The following is a 24583-nucleotide window of genomic DNA, read 5'->3' as shown; positions in this document are numbered from 1 at the left end:
GACTTGTTGGGCCGAAGGGCCTGTTTCCACACTGTAAGTAATCTAATCTAAATTGCCTCATTGTGTCCAGGGATGTATAGGTTAAGTAGATTAGCCATGGGAAATGCAGGGTTATGGGGATAGGGTAGGGTGGTGAGTCTGAGTAGACAATAGACAATAGATGCAGGAGTAGGCCATTCTGCCCCTCGAGCCAGCACCATCATTAATTATGATCATGGCTGATCATCCTCAATCAGTATCCTGTTCCTGCCTTATCTCCCTAACCCTTGATTCCACTATCGTTGAGAGCTCCATCCAACTCTTCCTTAAACGAATCCAGAGACTAGGCCTCCACTGCCTTCTTGGGCAGAACATTCCACACACCCACCACTCTCTGGATGAAGACGTTTCTTCTCATCTCTGTCCTAAATGGCCTACCCCTTATTTTTAAGCTGTGACCTCTGGTTCGGGACTCACCCATCAGTGGAAACATGTTTCTTGCCTCCAGAGTGTCCAATCCTTTAGGATGCTCTTCAGAGTGTCGGTGCGGACTTGGTGGGCCAAATGGCCTGTTGGCACACTGTAGGGATTTTCTATTATTCTTTCATGGGATGTGGATGTCACTCAGAAGGCGGCATTTCATGGCCATTGCTAATTGACCTTGAACTGAGTGGCCTGTGACTTTGTTTCAGATGGTAATTAAGCTCCTGTGAAAGCATGTTCCAAAGCCATGACCACTTCCACCTACAAGTACAAGGGCAACAGATACATTTGAACACCACCCCCTGCAAGTTCCCCTTCAAGCCACTCACTTGGGAATATATCACTGTCCCTTCACAGTTACTGGGTCAACCTCATTGAACTCACTCCCCAAAGGCTTTGTGGGTCGAAGGTAGCTCACCACCACCACCACCACCACCACCTCTTCAAAGCTAATAATGGATGTGCAATAAATGCTAGTCCCCCCAGCAATTCCTCCACATCACAAATAAGTAAAACTGATGTTTTTGAAGTCACATGCTGTCCAAAGTTTGTGAAAAGATTCACAGGAGGCTCCCAAGACAGCTGGAACTGACAACCGGAAGCGGCAGATTCAAACCACCACAAATGCTGGAGGAAAGATCACAGAAGCGCTTCACAGGAGGCTCCCAAGCACTGAGGATGTCACCTAGACAGGAGACGAAACGTCTGCAACACAAATTCCCAGCTCGGTGAACAGAACCACAATCACATGCTGTCCAAATTTTCTTTTCTAAAGCACACTGGTGAACCAGATCGGTTTTTAAGACAGTCAATGATAGCTTCATAATTAGCATTACTGAGACTAGCTTTCAATTCCAGATTCATAATTAAATTGAATTTAAATCCCACTAGCTCTTGAGGGATATTTGCACCCGTGTCCCCAGAGTTATTCAGTAGCTCACTGTACTGTTTCTGAATGTACAACTTCCAATTTCCCTTGCACAAGTTGGGTTTGATAAAAGAAAAATGGCCAATTGCTATTCTGCTTTTTTGAAAACAGAATGCCAGAGACACTGACCCGTTACAAATCACAAAACTTTGGATTCCAACAAGCCAGATAAAAACAGACAAATAAATCTGTGGAAGCAAGAGAAACCATCATTTCTGATTGGTACACATACGTGTGAAACTCTTCAGATGTTTCTGAGATGATACATCAAAATGCAATTACCTGTTCTGAAGCAAAAGGTGCCACCGATTTTTACAACCAGAATCTCTCTGGAATATACAAATGTGTGTATGAGACAATACTGTCCTGAAGACCAGCTGAGACGTTGATCTGGAAGTGGTGCACTAAGTCCTGCAAAAGTGAGCATTCCTGAGAGGAAATTGACAGTGTGATAAAAGTGCCCGATTATGCAGCATTGTAGTGAAGCAATCTGAGGAAAGTGTGTGACAGGCACCAGCATGGCGAAGCAGTCAAGGAAGATTGTCTTACAGGCAGCATCACAGTGAAGCAGCCTGGGAAGAGTGTCCTACAGTCAGCATCACATCGTAGCAGCCTGGGAAGAGTGCCTGCAATCAGCATCACAGTGAAGCAGTCTGGGAAGAGTGTCCTACAGGCCGTATCACGGTGTAGCAGTCTGTGAAGAGTACCCTTTGGTCAGGATCACAGTGAAGCAGACTGGGAAGAGTGTCCTACAGGAAGGTTTTTCCAGACTGCTTCAGAGTGAGGCTGACTGTAGGACATTCAGCCCAGACTGCTTCACTGTGATACTGTCTGTAGATCACTTTTCCCATACTGCTTCACTGTAATACTGCCTGTGAACACTTTTCCCACACTGCTTCACTGTAATACTGCCTGTAGAACACTTTTCCCACACTGCTTCACTGTGATACTGCCTGTAGAACACGTTTCCCAGACTGCTTCACTGTGATACTGCCTGTAGAACACTTTTCCCACACTGCTTCACTGTAATACCGCCTGTAGAACACTTTTCCCAGACTGCTTCACTGTAATACCGCCTGTAGAACACTTTTCCCAGACTGTTTCATTGTAATACTGCCTGTAGAACACTTTTCCCAGACTGCTTCACTGTAATACTGCCTGTAGAACACTTTTCCCACACTGCTTCAATGTAATACTGCCTGTAGAACACTTTTCCCAGACTGCTTCATTGTAATACTGCCTGTAGAACACTTTTCCCAGACTGCTTCACTGTGATACTGCCTGTAGAACACTTTTCCCAGACTGCTTCACTGTGATGTTGCCTGTGAACACTTTTCCCAGGCTGCTTCACTGTAATACAGCCTGTAGAACATTTTTCCCACACTGCTTCACTGTGATACTGCATGTAGAACACTTTTCCCAGACTGCTTCACTATGATGCTGCCTGTGAACACTTTTCCCAGACTGCTTCACTGTAATACTGCCTGTAGAACACTTTTCCCAGACTGCTTCACTGTGATACTGCCTGTAGAACACTTTTCCCAGACTGCTTCACTGCGATGCTGACTGCAGGACACAGTGAGGTCTGCAGATGCTGGAGATCAGAGTGGAGAGTCTGTTGCTGGAAAATCATAGCAGGTCAGGCAGCTTCCAAGAAGCAGGAAAATCGACATTTCAGGCTGGAGCCCTTCATTGTCGTGCACTCAGCATCATGAAGCAGTCTGGGAAGATTGTCCTACAGTCAGCATAGTGGTGAAGCAGTCAGGGAAGAGGGTCCTACAATCAGCATCACAGTGAAGCAGTCTGGGGGAGTGTCCTACAATCAGCATCACAGTGAAGCAGTCTGGGGAGATTGTCCTACAGTCAGCATCACAGTGAAGCAGTCAGGGAAGAGGGTTCTAGAGTCAGCATCACAGTGAAGCAGTCAGGGAAGTGTTTCCTGCAGGCAGCATCATGGTGAAGCAGTCTGGAAAGCTAGACCTGCAGTTGACATTGTAGTGTAGATGTCTGGGAACAGTGATCTCTGGAGGCTGCATCACATTGAAACAGTCTGGGAAGAGTGTCCTGCAATCAGCATCACAGTGAAGCAGTCTGGGAAGAATGTCCTGCAATCAGCATCACAGTGAAGCAGCCTGGGAAGAGTGTCCTGCAATCAGCATCATAGTGAAGCAGTCTGGGAATAGAGTTCTACAGTCAGCATCATAGTGAAGCAGTCTAGGAATAGAGTTCTACAGTCGGCAACATAGTGAAGCAGTCTGGGAATAGAGTTCTACAGTCAGCATCACAGTGAAGCAGTCAGGGAAGTGTTTCGGAATAGAGTTCTACAGTCGGCAACATAGTGAAGCAGTCTGGGAATAGAGTTCTACAGTCGGCAACATACTGAAGCAGTCTGGGAATAGAGTTCTACAGTCGGCAACATACTGAAGCAGTCTGGGAAGAATGTCCTGCAATCAGCATCACAGTGAAGCAGTCTAGGAATAGAGTTCTACAGTCAGCAACATAGTGAAGCAGTCTGGGAAGAGTGTCCTACAGGCCGTTTCACGGTGTAGCAGTCTGTGAAGAGTACCCTTTAGTCAGGATCACAGTGAAGCAGACTGGGAAGAGTGTCCTACAGGAAGGTTTTTCCAGACTGCTTCAGAGTGAGGCTGATTGTAGGACATTCAGCCCTGACTGCTTCCCTGTGATGCTGCCTGTAGATCACTTTTCCCAGACTGCTTCACTGTGATGCTGCCTGTAGAGCACTTTTCCCAGACTGCTTCACTGTGATACTGCCTGTAGAACACTTTTCCCAGACTGCTTCACTGTGATGCTGCCTGTAGAACATTTTTCTCAGACTGCTTCACTGTGATGCTGCCTGTAGAACACTTTTCCCAGACTGCTTCATTGTAATACTGCCTGTAGAACACTTTTCCCAGACTGCTTCACTGTGATGCTGCCTGTAGATCACTTTTCCCAGACTGCTTCACTGTGATGCTGCCTGTAGAACATTTTTCCCAGACTGCTTCACTACGATGCTGACTGCAGGACACAGTGAGGTCTGCAGATGCTGGAGATCAGAGTGGAGAGTGTGTTGCTGGAAAATCATAGCAGGTCAGGCAGCTTCCAAGAAGCAGGAAAATCGGCATTTCAGGCTGGAGCCCTTCATTATCGTGCACTCAGCATCATGAAGCAGTCTGGGAAGATTGTCCTTCAGTCAGCATAGTGGTGAAGGAGTCAGGGAAGAGGGTCCGACAGTTAGCATCACAGTGAAGCAGTCTGGGCAGAGTGTCCTACAGTCAGCATCACAGTGAAGCAGTCTGGGGAGAGTGTCCTACAGTCAGCATCTGTGATACTGCCTGTAGAACACTTTTCCCAGACTGCTTCACTGTGATACTGCCTGTAGAACACTTTTCCCAGACTGCTTCACTGTGATACTGCCTGTAGAACACTTTTCCCAGACTGCTTCACTGCGATGCTGACTGCAGGACACAGTGAGGTCTGCAGATGTTGGAGATCAGAGTGGAGAGTGTGTTGCTGGAAAATCATAGCAGGTCAGGCAGCTTTCAAGAAGTAGGAAAATCGACATTTCAGGCTGGAGCCCTTCATTATCGTGCACTCAGCATCATGAAACAGTCTGGGAAGATTGTCCTTCAGTCAGCATAGTGGTGAAGGAGTCAGGGAAGAGGGTCCGACAGTTAGCATCACAGTGAAGCAGTCTGGGGAGAGTGTCCTACAGTCAGCATCACAGTGAAGCAGTCTGGGGAGAGGGTCCTACAGTCAGCGTCACAGTGAAGCAGTCTGGGGAGAGGGTCCTACAGTCAGCATCACAGTGAAGCAGTCAGGGAAGAGGGTTCTACAGTCAGCATCACAGTGAAGCAGTCTGGGGAGAGTGTCCTACAGTCAGCGTCACAGTGAAGCAGTCTGGGAAGTGTGTCCTACAGTCAGCATCACAGTGAAGCAGTCAGGGAAGTGTTTCCTGCAGGCAGCATCATGGTGAAGCAGTCTGGAAAGCTAGACCTGCAGTTGACATTGCAGTGTAGATGTCTGGGAAGAGTGATTTCTGGAGGCTGCATCACATTGAAACAGTCTGGGAAGCATGTCTTGCAATCAGCGTAGAAGTCTGGGAAGAGTGTCTGGCAGGCAGCATCACAGTGAAGCAGTCTGGGAAGGGATTCCTGCAGTCAGCTTAGTGGTGAAGCAGTCAGGGAAGAGGGTCCTACAGGCAGCATCACAGTGAAGCAGTCAGGGAAGAGGGTCCTACAGGCAGCATAGTGGTGAAGCAGTCAGGGAATAGGGTCCTACAGGCAGCATCACAGTGAAGCAGTCTGGGAAGTGTGTCCTACAGGCAGCTTAGTGGTGAAGCAGTCAGGGAAGAGGGTCCTACAGGCAGCATCACAGTGAAGCAGTCAGGGAAGAGGGTCCTACAGGCAGCATCACAGTGAAACAGTCTGGGATGAGGGTCCTACAGGCAGCATCACAGTGAAACAGTCTGGGAAGGGTTTCCTGCAGGCAGCATAGTGGTGAAGCAGTCAGGGAAGAGGGTCCTACAGGCAGCCTCACAGTGAAGCAGTCAGGGAAGAGGGTCCTACAGGTAGCATCACAGTGAAGTGTCTTGCAGGCAGCATCACAAAAAGTCTTTCATTTTACTTACTGATGAGAATCTGCTGTTCGGGATTCTCTGAATCACTCACTGATAAATTTGAAAAGTGTCTTCTCAAGGTGCAAGTAACACGATTACACCCATGATAACCACTGAATTAAATGGCCACAATGTGGCCCTCACAATCTATCCAGTCAAGCTTCAGGTAAATATATACTCCAATATTTAACTTCCATGGGCTATCCAACCTTTAAAAGTCTCTTAGCTTGCCAGCTGTAAGGGTGTGTGTGAGTGTGCAGAGACACACTCTCCCTAATTATAGGTTTGGTCAGAAACTGAGCAGCATTCGTCACTCAGCTGTCACCTGTTGATTTTCAAGATTCAAAGTGTGAAATTCCCGGAGGGGGGGTGGAATTATTCCGATGGAAAGTGCTGATCTTCAAACTTTCAGAGGCCTGTCAATACCTTGGATTTGAGGCAAGGTTTCAGAAATGTGCCCAAGGAAAGAAACATAAAACATTGATGGGAAATTGCTTTTCGATATTAGATGATCTTATACCTTCTGAGTCCACATCAGTCTTTGAAAGCATTTGATTATGCCCTTTTTTAAAATTCAAAATATCAAATGCATTTACTAAATTATGAATGAGTGAATAACCTAATAGTTACATAGGTTACAGATTTACAGTAAGAAAAACTTTAACTAATGAATTAATAAAATCAGTGATCATAATCCTACCAGCTAATCGTGGCTCCGATAAATTATCGTTTTAGATCGGGTTTAATAGCTCATTGTAAATGCACTAGTCTATAAAGATTCAATGTTCAAAGCATGAATTTCAGGGGGATTGTGAGGAAGAAATATTTCGCACTCTGAGTGATGATGAGTTGGAAGTCTCTGTCAATGAGGGTAATGAAAGAGGAGATAAAGGAACCTAAAAGGGAATTAAGGGATTGCAGGAAATAAATTTGCAGGGATCAGACCAGCGAATGGGATTAACTGCATGGTTCTACAAAGAACATGTCATGTGCTGAATGTCCCCCATAATGACAACAGGATACTTAGAAATGTGTTTCATATTTAACCAAAATACACAGGTCTCACAGAACGTTACAGTTGTTACATCTTGTGAAATTCTTTTATGTCTAAATGGATCTTCCAATCTCCCAAATACAAAGAAATCTCTACTAAATCACAAGATGTTGTAGCAGAAGTAGACCATTCAGCCCATCAAGTATGCGCTCCCATTCAACAAGAACATGGCCAATTTGATAATCTTCAATTCCTCTTTCCTGCCATTTCCCCCCCCGGAACCTTTGATTCCCTTAATGATTAAACGTCTGTTGATCTCAGCCTTAAAAATACCTAATGACCCAGCCTCACAGCCCTCTGCAGTAAAGAATTCCACAGATTGACTACCCACTGAGAGAGGAAATTCCTCCCCATCCCTCTTAAAAGGGCGATCCCTTAAATTCCTAATTGGAAGTTGTTTTGAAGAATTCTATAGCACAGCATGAGGGCCATATGATGTCCTCTCTGGATTATTCTCTGCTTCAATGGCCCACTTGAAAACCACGTGACAGCTAACTGGGTTCTGTCTGGAGATTAGCTGAGTTTTAATGAAATGTCGATCACAATCAGAAAACATGAAGATCCATCATTTTAGCAGTAACTGTTTTAAATGCATAGTTAATATCATTAGGGAGTTTTGAATTTACAAAATAAAACAAAGGAGCTGTTTATCTCTTGACCGACCATAGTGAATGTCATTTATTAGACAAATTCTACAGCCATTTCCCACCCACCAAGATCCACACGAGTTGAATAATATAGAAAGCCAAAAAAGCACAACAGTATTCTATCTAGTAAGATTTGTTTGGATGTGGATGTAGTATTGGCACTGCAAAGAATCAATAAGTTATACATCTATCCTGGCCGGGCTACATTTTGGAATGGAAAATGATATTAGATTTTCTCCATTGAAAGGCTCTTCCTAAAGAACCCACAGGACATTCTTTCAACACAATGCAACTCAGACTTGTATTAATAAACCGTGACATACCGTGCTATGACATACACTGTCTAATGGATACGGTCCATTGGGATATTCCTGCCTTAAAGACACTGATGTGCTGCCACATAAAGTAATGGAATATAATTAATTGGGTCGAATACTCATAAAATACAAATAGCAACTCGAGATTACCACAATGACTCACAGGGTGAGTAAAATGTAATGCGTAAAAAGAACTAAATGCGATCAATTGATGACTGAACGCCAGGGAGCATGCACGTCATCTCTTATTTTCTGCTTCATTCTTTCATGATTTGGGGTATTGATGCAAGGCCAGCATTTATTCCCTAACTTGCCCTTGTACTGAATGTCCTTTAGAGGCAGTTAAGACATTCACATTGCTGTGGTGTGGAGTCACAGGCTTCCTTCTTTCAGGGGCAACACTGAACTAGGTGGGTTTTGTCGATGATAATTTTGTGGTCTGCTTTACTGAGATTAGCTTCCGATTGTCGTTCCAGTAATAGAATTCAAAATCCACCAGCTGCCATAATGGGATTTGAACTGGTGTCCCCGGGGTCCTTGGATTACCACCAGTGTCTTACTGTCATATGAACAACAAATGAATTTAGGGCTCTGAAGCAGGGGTAGGTCCCATGAGCCTGCTAAGCCATTCTATATGACCATGGCTTGACTGACTACTCCACACTCCTTTCTATTCACAATCACCTTTTATATCCTTGCTCATTAAGAATCTAACCACCTCTGTTTTCAAGCGAATCAAATGCACAGCTTCTACAGTCTTTTGAGGAAGAGTTACAAAAACTCTCAAACCTCTGTGAGAAAAAAAATTCTCCTCAATTCTGTCCCACATTTCTGAATTTATAAATTGTTGTTTTGAATTATCTTTAGGGCTAGAACATTTTCACTAGCTGTTTTTAACTGTCAGGAACTCATGAATAACAAAGGTTCTGGGTCTGTGTTCCCTTAACATCAGAAGGTTTATGAGGTTACCAAATTGAGGATTTGACAGGGTGGCTTTTTTGTGGTGGAAGATTCCAGAACAAGGATGCATTACTGAGATCGAACTACACCATTCGGGGGTGATGTCAGGAAGTACATTGTCACACAGAGGGCTGTGGATACAGAGAACTCACCACGTGTCCTCCCCTAAAAACTGCAGAATCTGGGGTCAATTGCAATTAATATGTTTCACTTGGCAAAGATGTTCAGAGGTATAGACAAGGTACAGAACAGAGCTGGGTAGATGGAGCTAAGAAACAGATGAGCAATGTCCTGAGAGAACATGTTAGAGGGACAGAAGAACTTTTACAATTCTCATCAGATTTATTTTACAGAGAAGTTCTCCAATGTCAATGACTGATTGTGAACTGTACCTTGTACGAACAGAAATACAATTATTGTCTTTCAGAATATTTTATTACCCTGCACTTACATGTTCCCAGACGTCTCCTGTGGGGTCAGATTCTGCAACTAATTTTAAATCAATTACACTACATAGTCTGCCTTTAAAGGTTGTAATTTGGCATAATCCCAGCTCATTCATCCAGTAGGTATTGTGTGTTCCTCTGCATTTGGGTAATTCTTAATTGACAACAGTTTTAATGCCTTTGCAACCAGTAGGTTTAATGTTTTGACTACTCTGTGTAAAATAGTTCCAGGAAGCCATCCTAAATAGTTTGTTCTGCTAGCTCGAATTAGCTTCAAAGGCCTCTGTGGATTTACCCCTTTCAGGCTGTGTAATCTTCCCGAGCCTGCAGAGGAACCCTACTCTCCACCAACTCCTGTCTCCTGTGCATGCCTGACATTAATCACCCACTACTGGTGCCCTTTCCTTCAGCTTCCCAAGCTCTGGACATCCCTCTCAAACTCTCATCCTGCTTCTTTAAGGAGCTTCTTAACCCTGAGCTCTGTGGCAAAGCATCTTTTTTCTCATGCATTGCTCATCAAGATTTTGGATTTGTCTTTTCCATACCTCGTTGTTTTCTGTGTCTATAAATGAACTCTCTCAGTTGCAAACTTAAGCCACTCCAGTATTTCTCTTGACGTTTACTGTAGTTCTATCCTCTGATCCTCTTTTCTGAGCTGCTTCCAGGTGAATGGGCCAGATTGTGACAAATCTGGAACAGTATCCAAGGTGTGGTCCGACCAGAGTACAGTACTGTTAGGTTTTGGCACATTGTCCTCCGGCCTGTACTATGATTAGCTTTATTGCTCAGCGTTCTATTTATATATTGCAATGCCTCACCATGATTGTGTTAAGTGCCAAATCTACTAACACTCGTTGACTGCTGCTGCTGTTCTTTAAATGGCCCTTTGGCTTGTACTTTGAGCTGAGGTAAGGGGAATACATGAGGATCCAGGATCCATCCATTGTTCTTTGTCAATGCACTAGTGTCCACCTTGCTGACAGGTTCAAGGCATCTAAATGCTTTTGCAGGTCAAGGAGACTTGATAAATGACGTCAAGAGGTTGAGTCTTGAGTTCAAGCTTCTGCTGAGCTAGTCCTACTTAGTAAGAGTGAATTACTGTGAGTGCTGGCTATCTGAATTTAAAACTGAAACCCAGTAGGTCTGGCAACATTCATGGAGAGTGAGAAACAGAGTTAATGTTTCAAATTCCGATGCAAGTCTTTCTCAGTACCAGTGCTACTTAGTGCCTTGCCTGCTCACCGGCCATTTTGGAATACTAGTTAAACAAAAAGCCCAGGACTCTGCGTCCAAGTAAGCAAGACAATCCATGACGAAAATACGTGTAGATTTATTTGCTTGACACAAGCATGGAGCTGGTGGCATGGTGTGAATGTCACTAAACCAGTTATCCAGAGTCTGAGGGTGAACACTCTGAGCATACAGGTTCAAAAAGGGTGATTAAAGTCAAGAGTTGGTGGAGAGCAGGGAACATCTGTGGATTGGAGGATATCACAGAGACCGGGATGGGTAAATCCACAGAGGCTTTTGAAGCTAATGGCAACTGATGGAATTTCAATTCAATTAATTATTGTGAAATTAAATCTCATCAGCAATGAAACCATGAGAAATCTGCCTTCCTTGTATGGTCTGGCCTACAGGTGACTCCAGATGCACAGCAATAGTGCTGACACCTAACTGCCCTCTGAAACAGCCTGCCAAATCACTTCATAAAAGGGCAACGAGTGATGGGCAACAAATCCTGGCCTTGACAACAATGCCCAAGTGCTAAGAAATGAAAAAAGGTTTGGTGATCTGATCAAAGTCTTCAAGATAGTAACAGGAAAATACGGGATAGATAAAAATAAACTATTTGCACTGGTTGGGTATTCTGGAACTAGGGGGCATGGTCTGAGAATTAGGGCCAGACTGTTCAGGAGAAATGTTAGTAAACACTTCCACAAAGGGGGTAGAAGTTTGGAAATCTCTTCTACAAATGGTAGTGGATGCTGGATTAGTTATTAGTTTTAAATTTGAGATCAATAACTTTTTGTTAAGCAACAGTATTAAAGGTATATTGATCCACAGGCAGGTGTCTGGAGTTAGGCACACATCAACCATGATCTCACTGAGTGTTAGAAAATGCTCATGGGGCTGAATGGCCTACTCCTGTTGGAGGAAAAAGAACTTCAAACGCTGAAATAAAATAGAAAATACTGCAAATGTATAGCAGATTTGTCAAGTGCCTGTAATGTGTGACCAACCTTCTGGGCTTTGACCTGCTGAAAGATGAACCTGCTTTCTCGCTGTTTTGTTTGAAGATTGCAGTATGTTGCGTGCTATATGCTTCAAATCATTTCTGCGACGTGCATGCAATTCAAATACATAGTCTTTTCACTGTTGACAAAATACCTTATTGATTCTGCAATCCGATTGCTTTCTTTCCTTCTGTCACTGGACAACCTGCCAATTAGGTAGGAATAGTCTAGGCCGCTGCAGAACACGCTCCCTACAGCGCTAAGCAGCAGAAGCTTGCTGTCATCAGCTGAAGCATTACCGAGTGCTCTCCGCACCTCCTTCATAATCTGTAACGATAACAGTAACATGCAACTATTGTCAGCAATAACAGATGGTGAATGGGCAACAAAGCTTAGAAAACTTCCATTCCTCTGCATCTCTGGCTTTAACAAGTACCCAAGTCCAATTTGCAGAGGCTGGCTAAACAGTCCGTGAAGCACTGATATTAACAGAGAAAGCTGTTGCGAGCATAAAGCGAGTGGTGGTTGGGGGTGGGGGGTCCGGGGTCTTAAAATAAATCCATGCTGACTTTCCCAGAAAGTGAATGGAAAACGGAACACCCAATGGAACTCTGTGCTTTATCTGTAAGCCATTTTTCATGCTACATGTGTTTGACATAAGAAATATTTACAGGAGACTTGTTAGCTGTCTATTATCCTGCAGTTATACCATTGGTACTGTTTTGCACAGCAAAACTTGGGAGGAAAGCAAATCATTTATCGGGTTACTTAGAGCTTTCGAGATCAGTGAGATCTGAAGCTGACAAAATGTATCCGATGGCAAAGGGCAGAAATGTAAGATAGAAATGAATGGAGAGGCCTCGAAAGGGAAAGGTGAAGTTGCCATCATCCTAGCATAGGGTGCCTTGTTCGTTGGAGGGAGGACTAGTGGTAGTTTAACCTGAGGGTCACCATGCTTGAGGTGAGGGGAGAGATTGAGAAGGCGAGTCCTTCATGGCAATTTCAAACAGTACACCACTGCACCCACAGAATTGGCATCAATCTACATCACAAGCCAGCCAGCCAACTGAGCTAACCAATCCTCCAGTAACCTCAAGGTGCAAGTGCAAAATGCACTGGACAAGGAGTTTGACCAAACTGTTCTCAATTGTGCATATTAATGGGGTTTCCCTGTATTTCCATTAAAAGTTACTGCAGTGAAGCAAGGCAACTTTGAGGAAAATCACCTCCAAAATTGGGCACAACAGCCAATCTGATTGACATAAATTCTTAACTGAGCAATAGCTACATAAATGCAATGGTTAGGGCTTCCCCAGGCAGTCATAAGTTTGACACAACGTTGGAAAAAGGTAGCGAGTGATTATTTAAGATAGAAAGTAAACACACTGCGGAGAGAAAGCATAGGGCATTGAATAGTACAACACAGTACAGGCCCTTCGGCCCACGATGTTGTGCCGAGCACTTATCTTAATCTAAGATCACCCTAACTCCTCAATTTCCTGCCATTACTCCATTACTATAATTTTCAGAGAACAGTACTGAACATCGCAGTGAGAAAAGACACTTATTTGGGGTTGACAACTGGCTGTGCCCATTTCGTAAAGAAGTTATGTTATTGTATGGCGAAACAGACTACCTGACTGGAGTCTTTGCCTTTATTTGGCAGAACACCACGAGTGCCTACCTGTCTTGTGATTTATTGATTATAGTAAAAAATCCAACATGTGTTGTCACTGATTGAAATTGGTGCAGAGATAGGGCAAAAAAAAAGACCCATCAGGAGGAATGAAGGGATGACGTTTAACTCAGACTCATTGCACTGCAATACCAATCGGCTGCTGAGATTTCAGTAGTGCTTACAAATTACGCTATGCTTTACAATAATGTCAACAATATAAGGAAGCTGTCTACTTTAATCTCAAAGAAATTGTGCTGCTCTTGGGACAGCTGTCTAAGCAATGAGTCACATTCTAAATAAAAACCCAGCATGCTTCATTCTTAGTTGTCTCTTAACCTTTGGTTCCCCACTTAATGGGCAAAAGGTGTTTCTTATCAGCTATTTTTCTGTCAATTGTTTTCTCATCAATAGTCAAGAAGAGCCAAGTAGTGGTTGGTAATTCAAGTATTATCAGAAAAAAGACAACAGTATAAAAATGAATTCAACTACTCATTAATTTTATTCAAGGGCCACATTTTATGGCAGTGATCAGATCTACATGAGTCATTAAAATGGGGTAATTTTATTTTTATTGTGAGACCCGCAAGGTAAATGATTCAATGTCAACATGAATTTATATAGCACCTTTGATGTCGCAAAGTATCCTGAGGTGCTTCACAGAAACTACATGGGATATAGGGTCACATGACCAAATGCCTGGTGGGTTTTAGGGGATATTTGAGAGAGATAAAACGGCAGAAAGTTTTAGGTGAGCAATTTCAGACCTTAGAGCCTCGGCAGCCAAAGATGGCACAATTAAGATTGGGGATGGGCAAAAGGCCAGAATTGGTATCTTTACAACTGACAGAAAAAGCCAATAGTTGTTTACCTACTGTGGAAAGGTTAACTGAGCAGTGTTTATATATTACTAAGGTAATACAGAGTGCTCATGAATACATCGATTCACTCTTAAAATTGCCCAAATACTGCATGAGCTTTAATGAACATACAGCAAAGAGTCCGAAATGACTAAATTATTAAGGTCAGCACTTTACGAGTGTTTGCTTAGGGTTAGTACAGTTCAAACCTCTGAAATAGAAGCATGGAAGTTAAACACCACTATTTACTGTGTAATTTCCACGCAAAAAAAAGCCAAGGAGGAAAAGGAAATTTTGAACAGCAAAAGCATGAATGGTTGGATTGATTATGACATAAAGCTGCCATCCCTCCTCCAAGAGATGCAGCAGGCTTGGCAGGATGTCACTGAGATGGTCAATGCAAACTCCCAAATCTACAAGATTCAAGTGGAAGGTGAAGGGCACTCAAGAAATGGCAAATCCAGTGTGTAAAGAACTAAAGTAATTGGAGCTGGAGTAGGCTATTCAGCCCCTCCTGCCTACATTCAATAATACATGGCTAATATTCTACAGCTGTGACATTTTTCCAAACTACTCCCCCAATCCCAAAAACTTTAATCCTGAATATGCCCAGCAACGGCAAACAAGAGTCCTCCATGGTAAAGATGCCCAATGTTTAACAGAATTTGGTTATGCATGACAAATTCTGGCTGAGACAAGACCCAGTGAAATTTTACTTCTATCTTATTTGCACAGGCAAGCCAATAGGAGGGTGCCAACCAATGCAATAATGGCCTTGTTTTTCATTCATTTGTGTGATGAGAGTGTTGCTGGCTGGGCCAGCATTTACTGTCCATCCCCAATTGCCCAGAGGGCAGTTCAGCATCAACCACATTGCTGTGGGTCTTTTGTCACAAGTAGGCCAGACCATGCAAGGACATCAGTGAACCAGATGGGTTTTTCCAAAATTCAACAATGGTCAACGTTACACTCACAATTCCAGATTTCTTTTCTATTGAATTCAAATTCCACCATCTGCCATGGTGAGATTTGAATCCAAGTCCCCAGAACATTACCTGGGTCACTGGATTAAGAGTCCAGCAATAACACTACTAGCCATTGCATCCTCTAAGCTTTGAATATTTAGCATGAATGGAGATGGTTGTAAATGAGATAAGTAACATTAACTGCATATATAGAAACATACAACTTAGTGCATATTTAGATGATATGGGCCTTGAGCCTGGTTTCTCATTCAATCAGATTATGGATAATCTGTTTGTGTTTCAAACTCTATGTGTGAGTGGCATGGTGGCTCAGCGGTTAGCACTGCTGCCTCACAATGCCAAGGAACTGGGTTTGATTCTAGTCTTGGGCTACTGTCTGTGTGGAGTCTGCACATTCTCCCTGTGTCTGTGTGGGTTTCCTCTGGGTGTTCCAGTTTCCTCCCACAGTCCAAAGATGTGCAGGTTAGGTGAAATGGCCATGCTAAATTGCCCGTAGTGTTGAGGGATATGTAGATCTAATATGTAGATTAGTCAGGGTTTAGAGTAATAGGGTAGGGGAATGGGTCTGAGTGGGTTACTCTTTGGAGAGTCAGTGTGGACTAATTGGGCCGAAGGGCCTGTTTCCACACTGTAGGGATTCTGTGATTCTGATCTGTCCCCTATAACCTTTGATACACTTTCCGAACAAAAATCTATCTAATGATTCAATGACCTCCATGCCTTTAACACCACATTTGCACCTTCTGATTTTCCAGCTGGATTCTGTTAATATGAAGAATCTAAAAAACATTAGGAAAAGGACCTTGTTTTTAAAATGAGGATAAGATCACCACATTGCACTTCACATGGTTCCAAGTACTTATTTTATCAAAAGAATGTCATCATGCCATAAACAAACTCATAAATGAGGTAAGCTACCCCATGCTTGTAGATGATGCCTTTGGGTTGAAGAACAAGTTTTATGTTTGAGAGGATTAGTTTTTCTGGTATAGCTGAAATGATTAGTTATTCTGAATGGACTATTTACTAGGTTCTTAGTCACAAAAATCTATATCTGAAAGGACAGTCTTAAGTTAAAGTATGGATCTTAAGTTAAAGTTTGTTTAAAAATGCCTAGGCTGTGATATGATGAGAAGGAGCTGGTGTTGGACTGAGGTGGACAAAGTTAAAAATCACATGACACCAGGTTATAGTCCAACAGGTTTATTTGGAAATACTAGCTTTCAGAGCGTTACTGCTTTGAGTTACCTGATGAAGGAGCAGTGCTCTGAAAGCTAGTACTTCCAAATAAACTTGTTGGACTATAATCTGGTGTTGTGTGGTTTTTAACTTAGGCTATGATAATGCAGTACTTTCTATGCCGCTCCTACGAAACTTCCCATCCCTACTGAGACCCAGTGGACTCTTTAAAGTTTTAAAATACAAACTTAAAATATCAGTTTCAACATGAGTGGAAACAAGACACAAGGAGCGAATAGTCTTGGAAATATTAAATAGTCTTGGAAATATTAAGCAGGTCACTGGTGTTTATAGCAGGAAAACGTATGGAAGAACTTATGAGGGCAATATAATGACAGTAACAAAATGGACAGAAGAGATTGGGATTAGGTGTATTTTGCTGGCTCTGTGTTGCTATTCTGATGTCATTTTTATGTGATTTGGTGGTAGACTGCATAGAATGTAGAGATCAGAGGTAGAACTAGGAACTAGGAGCACAAGTAGGCTATTCAGGCCCTCAAAACTGCTCTATCATTTACTACAATCATGGTTGATCTCATCTCAGCCTCAACTCCATTTTCCTACCTGCTCTCCATAACCCTTCAACTCATTACTAATTAAAAATCTGTCCATCTCCTCCCAGCATCCACTGCACTCAAGGGTTGTAAACTCCACCTAAGAACAATGAAGAGTTGTGAGTAAAACACTGTATGTTATACTGATGCTCAAAATGTGAACTGCAAAGTACCTGAGCACACATGCTGCATTGCATTGTGTGGTGTCTCATCGGAACCTTAGCATATAGAGTCATAGAGATGTACAGCATGGAAACAGACACTTCGGTCTAACCCGTCCACGCCGACCAGATATCCCAACCCAATCCAGTCCCACCTGCCAACGCCCGGCCCATATCCCTCCAAACCCTTCCTACTCATATACCCATCCAAATGCCTCTTAAATGTTGCAATTGTACCAGCCTCCATCACATCCTCTGGCAGCTCATTCCATACACGTACCAACCTCTGTGTGAAAAAGTTGCCCCTTAGGTCTCTTTTATATCTTTCCCCTCTCACCCTAAACCTATGCCCTCTAGTTCTGGACTCCCCGACCCCCAGGGAAGAGACTTTGTCTATTTATCCTATCCATGCCTCTCATAATTTTGTAAACCTCTATAAGGTCATCCCTCAGCCTCCGACGCTCCAGGGAAAACAGCCCCAGCCTGTTCAGTCTCTCCCTGTAGCTCAGATCCTCCAACCCTGGCAACATCCTTGTAAATCTTTTCTGAACCCTTTCAAGTTTCACAATATCTTTCCGATAGGAAGGAGACCAGAACTGCATGCAATATTCCAACTGTGGCCTAACCAATGTCCTGTACAGCCGTAACATGACCTCCCAATCCTGTACTCAATACTCTGACCAATAAAGGAAAACATATCAAACACCTTCTTCACTATCCTATCTACCTGCGACTCCACTTTCAAGGAGCTAGGAAACTGCACTTCAAGGTCTCTTTGTTCAGCAACACTCCCTCTACAAGTTTGTGAAGCATGAAACCTCCTTAAAAATCTAATCTGTGTGATTAGAACTGATATTTGTATACACAGGTGTTTAAAGTAACAAAACGATTTAAAAAGGTCCCATACATAAGCTGCAAAAAACACCATACACAGAAAGGGAAAGGAGAGGAATTATACTAATAGAGTGTTCATGGAAAATGCTATGAATGGGAAGAATGCATTACACTTGATTTGTCCATTATGTTGTATATTTATGTGCCATCATAGTAAAAGAATGGAAATCAGAAGAAAAGACAGCATTTTAGGAAGTGTGCAGCATAGTGCAAATGCTCAGCTATTTTGCATAAGTGGAAAGTAAATTTAAATTTGTTTTGGAATTAATTGCTGAGATTTGACATGGCTGTGGCAAGGCTGACATCTGTTGTCAATCCTTCGCTGAGGTCTGGTGATCATGAAGGGTGCTATAAAAATACAAGTCTTTCTTTTCTCAAAACGTGCTTACATCCCATGAATGAAGGACACCTGTAAACATGGAACCATGGGGTTTTCAGCATCAAGCTGTTTTGCCAAGGTTTACAGCATGGAGACAAGCTCTTCCATCTAACATGTCAATGCTGCCTAGTTTTCACAACTAATCTTGTTCCATTTCCCTGTGTTTGGTCAATATCCCTCTAGACCTATCCTATCCATGTACCTGTTCAAACGTTTTTTAAATAAATTAAGTTGTACTCACCTCCACCACTACCTCTGGCAGCCTGTTCCAGACACTAACCACACTCTGCGTGAAAAAAATTGCTCCTCTGGACCTTTCTGTATCTCTCCCCACTCACCGAAAACCGATGCTTTCTAGTTTTGAACTCCCCTACCATGGGGAAAACTGTTAGGTATCTAACTTATCAATGCCGCTCATGATTTATAGAGCTCTAAGGCCACTCAGGAGAAAGTGAGGACTGCAGATGCTGGAGATCAGAGTCGAGAGTATGGTGCTGGAAAAGCACAGCAGGTCAGGCAGCATCCGAGGAGCAGGAGAATCGACATTTCGGGCATAAGCCCTTCATCAGGAATGAGGCTTGTGGGCCAAGGGGGTTGAGAGATAAATAGGAGGGGGTGGGGCTGGGGGGAAGGTAGCTGAGAATGCAATAGGTAGATGAAGGTGGTGGTGAGAGTGATAGGTCAGAGAGGAGGGTGGAGCGGATAGATGGGAATGGTGATGGATCGGTCAAGAGGGTGGTGCCGAGTTGGAGGCTTGGGACTGGGATAAGGTGGGGGGAGGGGAAATGAGGAAACTGGTGGAATCCACATTAATCCCATGTGGTTGCAAGGTTCTCATTTCCCCTAATTTCCCTTTCCTCCTAAGAAAACCCGGCCATCCCAGGTATTAATTTCATAAGCACTCTCTGAAGTGTTTCAGATGTAGGATTGGTCTGAAAGGAATTTACAGCCACAAATTTTCAAATAACGGTCATCTTAATAACGACCAACTCAGTGCTTGGCCAGTGATGCCCACATCCTATGAGCAAATTTTCAAAGAATGGTTGTAAGATACTTCAAGAGTTTCCTTGCAAATATGTGTTTCTGCGTTGGTTACAGCAGTCTTGTGTGTGCGCGCGCGTGCGTGTACGAGAGAGAGAGCACGAGAGAGAGAGAGAGAGAGAGAGAGAGAGAGAGAGAGAAAGCACAGCAGGTCAGGCAGCATCTGAAGAGCAGGACAGTCGATGTTTTGGGCATAAGCCCTTCTTCAGGCTGATTGCGGTTCATGCCCAGCCAACCCCCGAGGAAGACCAAATTAGGGTCAGCCAATTTTGACACACACAGCCTCTCAGAAAAATATGAGGCAGTTGAACGAGGGAAACAAAGAGCATTGCTATCAGCACATTTAGCATTTCAAAGAATGGAACATGGACCGACAGAACTGGGAATTACTTGGGAGGCAGGCGGGTGGAGGAGTGGGATTATAATTGGGATTTTGAAATTGACAGGGTTCAAGTTGAGGACTGGACCAGAACTGTTTGGTTCAACAGGAGGCATTAAATAGGGGTGGCAGTGACACAATGGGAATGTCAGTAGATTTCGCAATCCAGAACCCAAGGCTGATGTTCTGGGTATGTGGGTTCAAATCCTACCACAGCAGGTGGTGCAATTTGAATTTGGTAAAATTAAGAACAAAGAGCTGGCTTAATTGTGACCATTGTTATAAAAGCCCATTCTTCCCTTCAGGAAAGGAAATGTGCTGTGCTTGGCCAGTGGTGCCCTCATCCATTGAGTAAATTTTCAAAGACTAGGTGAAAACCTGTCCAGGATGAAAAGTGATAGATTTGGAAAAGAAGTACGAAAACACTACATCACAGACAGGTTTTAAAGCTTTTGGAAAGCGTATGAAGAAATGCAAGTTGATTTGATCTCAGAATCACAGAATCGTTAAATTACAGCATTGTGCCCTGCATCGATTCTGTTCCCTACTGCCAATCTCCTGCCTTTTCCCCAAATCCCTTTTCGGTCAAACTGGACAGGTATGTTGAAGAGGAGCTCATCAACAGGTAAATGGAAGTTGAGAATATCCCACTACCTGGGTCCATAAAACAAACAGTAAATGCTAGGAAATGACTGGAGGAAAAAAAAACCCAAACTTTTCAGTGTTTGACTGCTGTGTTCAGATTTCGACATAGTGAAACTGTATTTAGTAAGACTTAATTTATTAGGTTAGATGCTGGCTCTCTGTACACATTCAAAAGGGCATTGGACTAGTTCCAGATTGGGACAGTAACCGCATCATATAAAAAAGTTCACGGTCTTTATAAATAACATGCATGTGATCTGCTGGACCAGTTTCAATCACTGGTGCTGGGCTGGGAAAGGAATGACTCTGAATATTGTCTTCTTCTATTGCTCCTGAATGTTTTCTCCCACCAGAAAACTGTGTGGGTGGGGAGGAAGAGAGTTTGAGAAGGAGCGAGAGGGGAGAACTCTTTACTTGTGATGCTCCTACTATCACGGTGTGGGACAACCTGATGGTAAGGGTAAAATCACCCCCTTGTTTATTAATTTACTCATTAACACAAAGATGGAAATCAATGAAGTTTATGTTAATTGTGTCTTTTATCTTAACTTATTCAAGCAGCATACTAATTTGTAGCATTGCGCAGGTCTCTACCCACCCACACCCCCCAACCCCTGCAAAACATAGATTTGATCACCCATCTATACAGTCATATACTAATTAAAAATAGTGTACTATGGGCCTTACCTCGGGTGTTAATGAATTGTTGTCTGAAGTTTGGCTAGAGAGCAATATATGTGTAAAACCATCTTGCTTCCTAACAACAATGTCCCTGAAACGATAGTTGCTTTCATTCTGTCGTACACTGCATCTGAGCCGTTTGTCAAATACATAGTCTTCCTTGTCTTCCACAAGCTTCCTCTTCACAGAACATGGCAGGTTAGCTTGTCCATTGGAAATCCCTATTGAAACAGAATGCGGTGAAATGTCAGTCTGCAAAATGAACAATTCCATTTAGTCAATGAACATTACTGTTAGCAAGCATGGAGCAATCTATTTTTAAAATTATCTCAAAGATGGAGGCATGTTTAACTGAACTGTTTGCAAGTTTGAGTCCTGCTGCTTGCAATAATTAAAAATGTTCATGCAATCTCCAAGTATGTGCACATCAGTGAACACTGTAGGATAAAGACCAGCGTTGCCCTGGGGGAAGGTGAGTGGGGGAGGGGAGAAGCTGAATGACTTGCTGACATTGTAACACCAATACTTATTACATACCTACTCCGTTTACCAAAGGAGAATCGGCAACTGATCCATCCTCTGCAAAGTCCTGCTCTCCCAGGTCCACATTCACTTCCTGTTGCCTTGAGGTATTGTCAAACTGTAATGCATTTTTGCCATGTCTAGCATCCCCATTCTGAAATGAGTTATCAGTCTTTCTGTAAGGCATAATCTGTACTCCACTCGCAGTTGTTCTGTAATGCACCGTTTTAGTAGCGATGATTTTCTTGGGTTCTCCAGATGTGTGCTTTCCATCCCTCCCTATTGTACCCCGCTTTTGTTTTTGATGTGCATTATTAGTCCGCTTTCTTCGTAATCCTCCACCCTTCCCCTTTGTGGATTCATAGGCTCTCAGTGGAGAAGTTCCATGATTGTCCCTTAAGACCTGTCTTGGGCTATTTCCCCGTTTCCCTGATTTAGTTCGCTTTTCTTTGGAAGCGTTGAGTCCATTAAACTCATCAATAAATTCTTCACAATGCAGGAGGTGATGTTCTGGCTCCCAAGTGTCTTCATTACTTCCATAACCTTTCCATCGTATAAGGTACTCCCATTTCCCTTTTTTATTTTTCCTTTTATCGACAATCTTCTCTACCTATTGGAGAGAAAAGGTGCTGTATCAGTTATTGCCATCATTTCACATCAACCCTGAAGAGCTTTGTGCAACCTTCCTTGTGTAACTTTCCATATTGCTTAGCTAAGCATTGACAATTAACCTTTATCAATCAGAGACAATAATTCACATAGAGATCTGTTCTCTCCTCTAGTAGTTTTCTCTACTATAGCATAAACAGATGTGCAGATGTGTGAGAGTATACACAAAGGGAAAAAAACACTTTTTCACAAGCAAGCTCTGAACCTTCCTTTTCACCACAAGGAAGATTCTTTCCAATCGGTTGGAAGACATCTGGAATCTGAAATGTCGAACCAAATCTAGCATTTCTCATTTTCATGGGGATGGGTTGTGGTTCAGGCATGTGTGGTTTATGGAGGGAGCTAGCTACATGGATGGCCACCTGCTTCAATTCAAATTGGACTTGGGAATCACAGCTATCTGAAAGCTGAAGTGTGGAGACTGGCACAGGACTGCTCTCAATGCATTCTGTTTGGACAGTTAGGGTACCTCCTTGGGAAAGGTAGGTCATCCTCAGGATATCATCTGAAGACAGCTTGAAGAGAGGGGTCAGGACTTCTTTGGGAGGGTAGGGTGTCAGGTATTCTTTGTGGTGGTGGTTGGGTAACTCAAATACCTTTTGGGATCATTAACTGTGCAGCAGATTATGAAGAAAAGGTACATTAACACTGGAATTGCCGGCACTGTCAAGAAGTATCGACTCATTTTATAGATGTTTACAAAACTATGAGGGGTATAGATAAGGTGAATGGCAGTTATCTTTTCCCTAGGATGGAGGAATTCAACGAGGTAAAAACAATGACTGCAGATGCTGGAAACCAGATTCTGGATTAGTGGTGCTGGGGATGCCTGCCTTGAAGAAGTTTTCCTCCTCTCTCTACAAGAATCTCAGGGAGTCTCTCTCCCACTGCAACTCCCAGGTCATTCCCTCTGCCCTGAAGCTCTTCAATCATGTCCTGAAACAAACCCGCTACTACAGCCCTCACTACCAGACGCATGGAAGAAGAACGCCTCATCTTCTGCCTCGGAACACTTCAACCCCAGGGCATCAATGTGGACTTCAACAGCTTCCTCATTTCCCTTTCCCCCACCTCATCCTAGTTTCTAACCTACAGCTCAACACTGTCCCCTTGTCTTGTCCGGACTTGTCCGACCTGCCCAACTCCTTTTCCACCTATCCACTCCACCCTCTCCTCCCTGACCTATCACCTTCACCTCCTCCCCCACTGACCTATTGTACTCTATGCTACTCTGTCCCCACCCCCACCCTCCTCTAGCTTATCTCTCCACGCTTCAGGCTCTCTGCCTTTATTCCTGATGAAGGGCTTTTGCCCGAAACGTCGAGTTTGCCTGTCCTCGGATTTTGCCTGTCCTCGGATGCTGCCTGAATTGCTGTGCTCTTCCAGCACCACTAATCCAGAATGGAGGAATTCAAGACTAGGGGGCATATTTTTAAGGTGAGAGGAGAAAAGTATAATAAAAGATGAGCGGCAACTTTTTTTGTGTGAAATGATCTTCCAGAGGAAGTGGTGGATGCAGGTGCAGTTACAAAGTTGAAAAGTCATTTAGTTAAGTACATGAATAAGAAATGTTTCGATAGGCCAAGCGCAGGCAGGTGGGACTAGTTTAGCTTGGAATTATGGTTGGCATGGACTTATTGGACTGAAGGGTCTGCTTCCGTGTTGTGTGACTCTACAGCTCTAGGTGTTAAGAGATGTCAAGAGGTGTCCAGAAGTAGCAATAAGTATTTAAAGCAGTGTTAAAGTAGTTAAGCCCAGTCAAACTATGTGTTTTTTTTATGAATTGAGTGTTTTTCACAGTATGTGTCCTTTGCAATAAGGAAACAAAGTACTGGAAGTTTATTTTTCTCCAGTGTGGGTGGATATTTGTGAACACCAGTTGAGTTGACAAGGTAGGTGGAGGGAGAAAGAATGGTAGATGGAAGTAGGTGAAAGTAGGCACTAAGTTGGCAAAGGGGGTAGGAGTGGCCATGGAGATAGGTCGAGGAGCATGTGGTGTGAGGTGAGGGTGAGGTGTGTCGGGGAATGAGATGGAATCAAGCAGATATGAAGGTTGGAGGGCTGGAATTGGCCTGACTCCCACTCCAGGCAGATCCCCCAAACGGAGAGTGGGCAGTGCGGCCTGTCATTTTTGGAAGTCAGGTAGCCGGAAATTTTCCTGCCTCTGTGCGTCCAACCCAGGAACGACAAAAGGGACAAGAGTTTTTAACTCCAATTGTTCTAAAACAT

The 24583-nt window shown here is 43.4% G+C and overlaps 1 protein-coding gene across 2 annotated transcripts in view; it reads right to left on the bottom strand.

Annotated features, from left to right (window-relative positions):
* LOC122558230 (chromodomain Y-like protein 2) overlaps positions 1 to 24583 on the bottom strand; it is a 152356-nt gene that overhangs the window by 46210 nt on the left and 81563 nt on the right. For both annotated transcript variants that reach the window (XM_043706574.1, XM_043706576.1), the window contains exons 2-4: positions 21701 to 22295; positions 21170 to 21384; positions 11824 to 11996 (exon numbers count right to left, since the gene is read on the bottom strand). In XM_043706574.1, the coding sequence (XP_043562509.1) occupies positions 11824 to 11996; positions 21170 to 21384; positions 21701 to 22295 (983 nt within the window). The remainder of the gene's footprint in view (positions 1 to 11823; positions 11997 to 21169; positions 21385 to 21700; positions 22296 to 24583) is intronic.

Source organism: Chiloscyllium plagiosum, chromosome 17 (assembly GCF_004010195.1).
Source record: "Chiloscyllium plagiosum isolate BGI_BamShark_2017 chromosome 17, ASM401019v2, whole genome shotgun sequence".
NCBI classification, from domain to species: domain Eukaryota; kingdom Metazoa; phylum Chordata; class Chondrichthyes; order Orectolobiformes; family Hemiscylliidae; genus Chiloscyllium; species Chiloscyllium plagiosum.
Note: the sequence above shows the minus strand (reverse complement) of the source record. Positions and strands in the feature narration are given on the sequence as shown.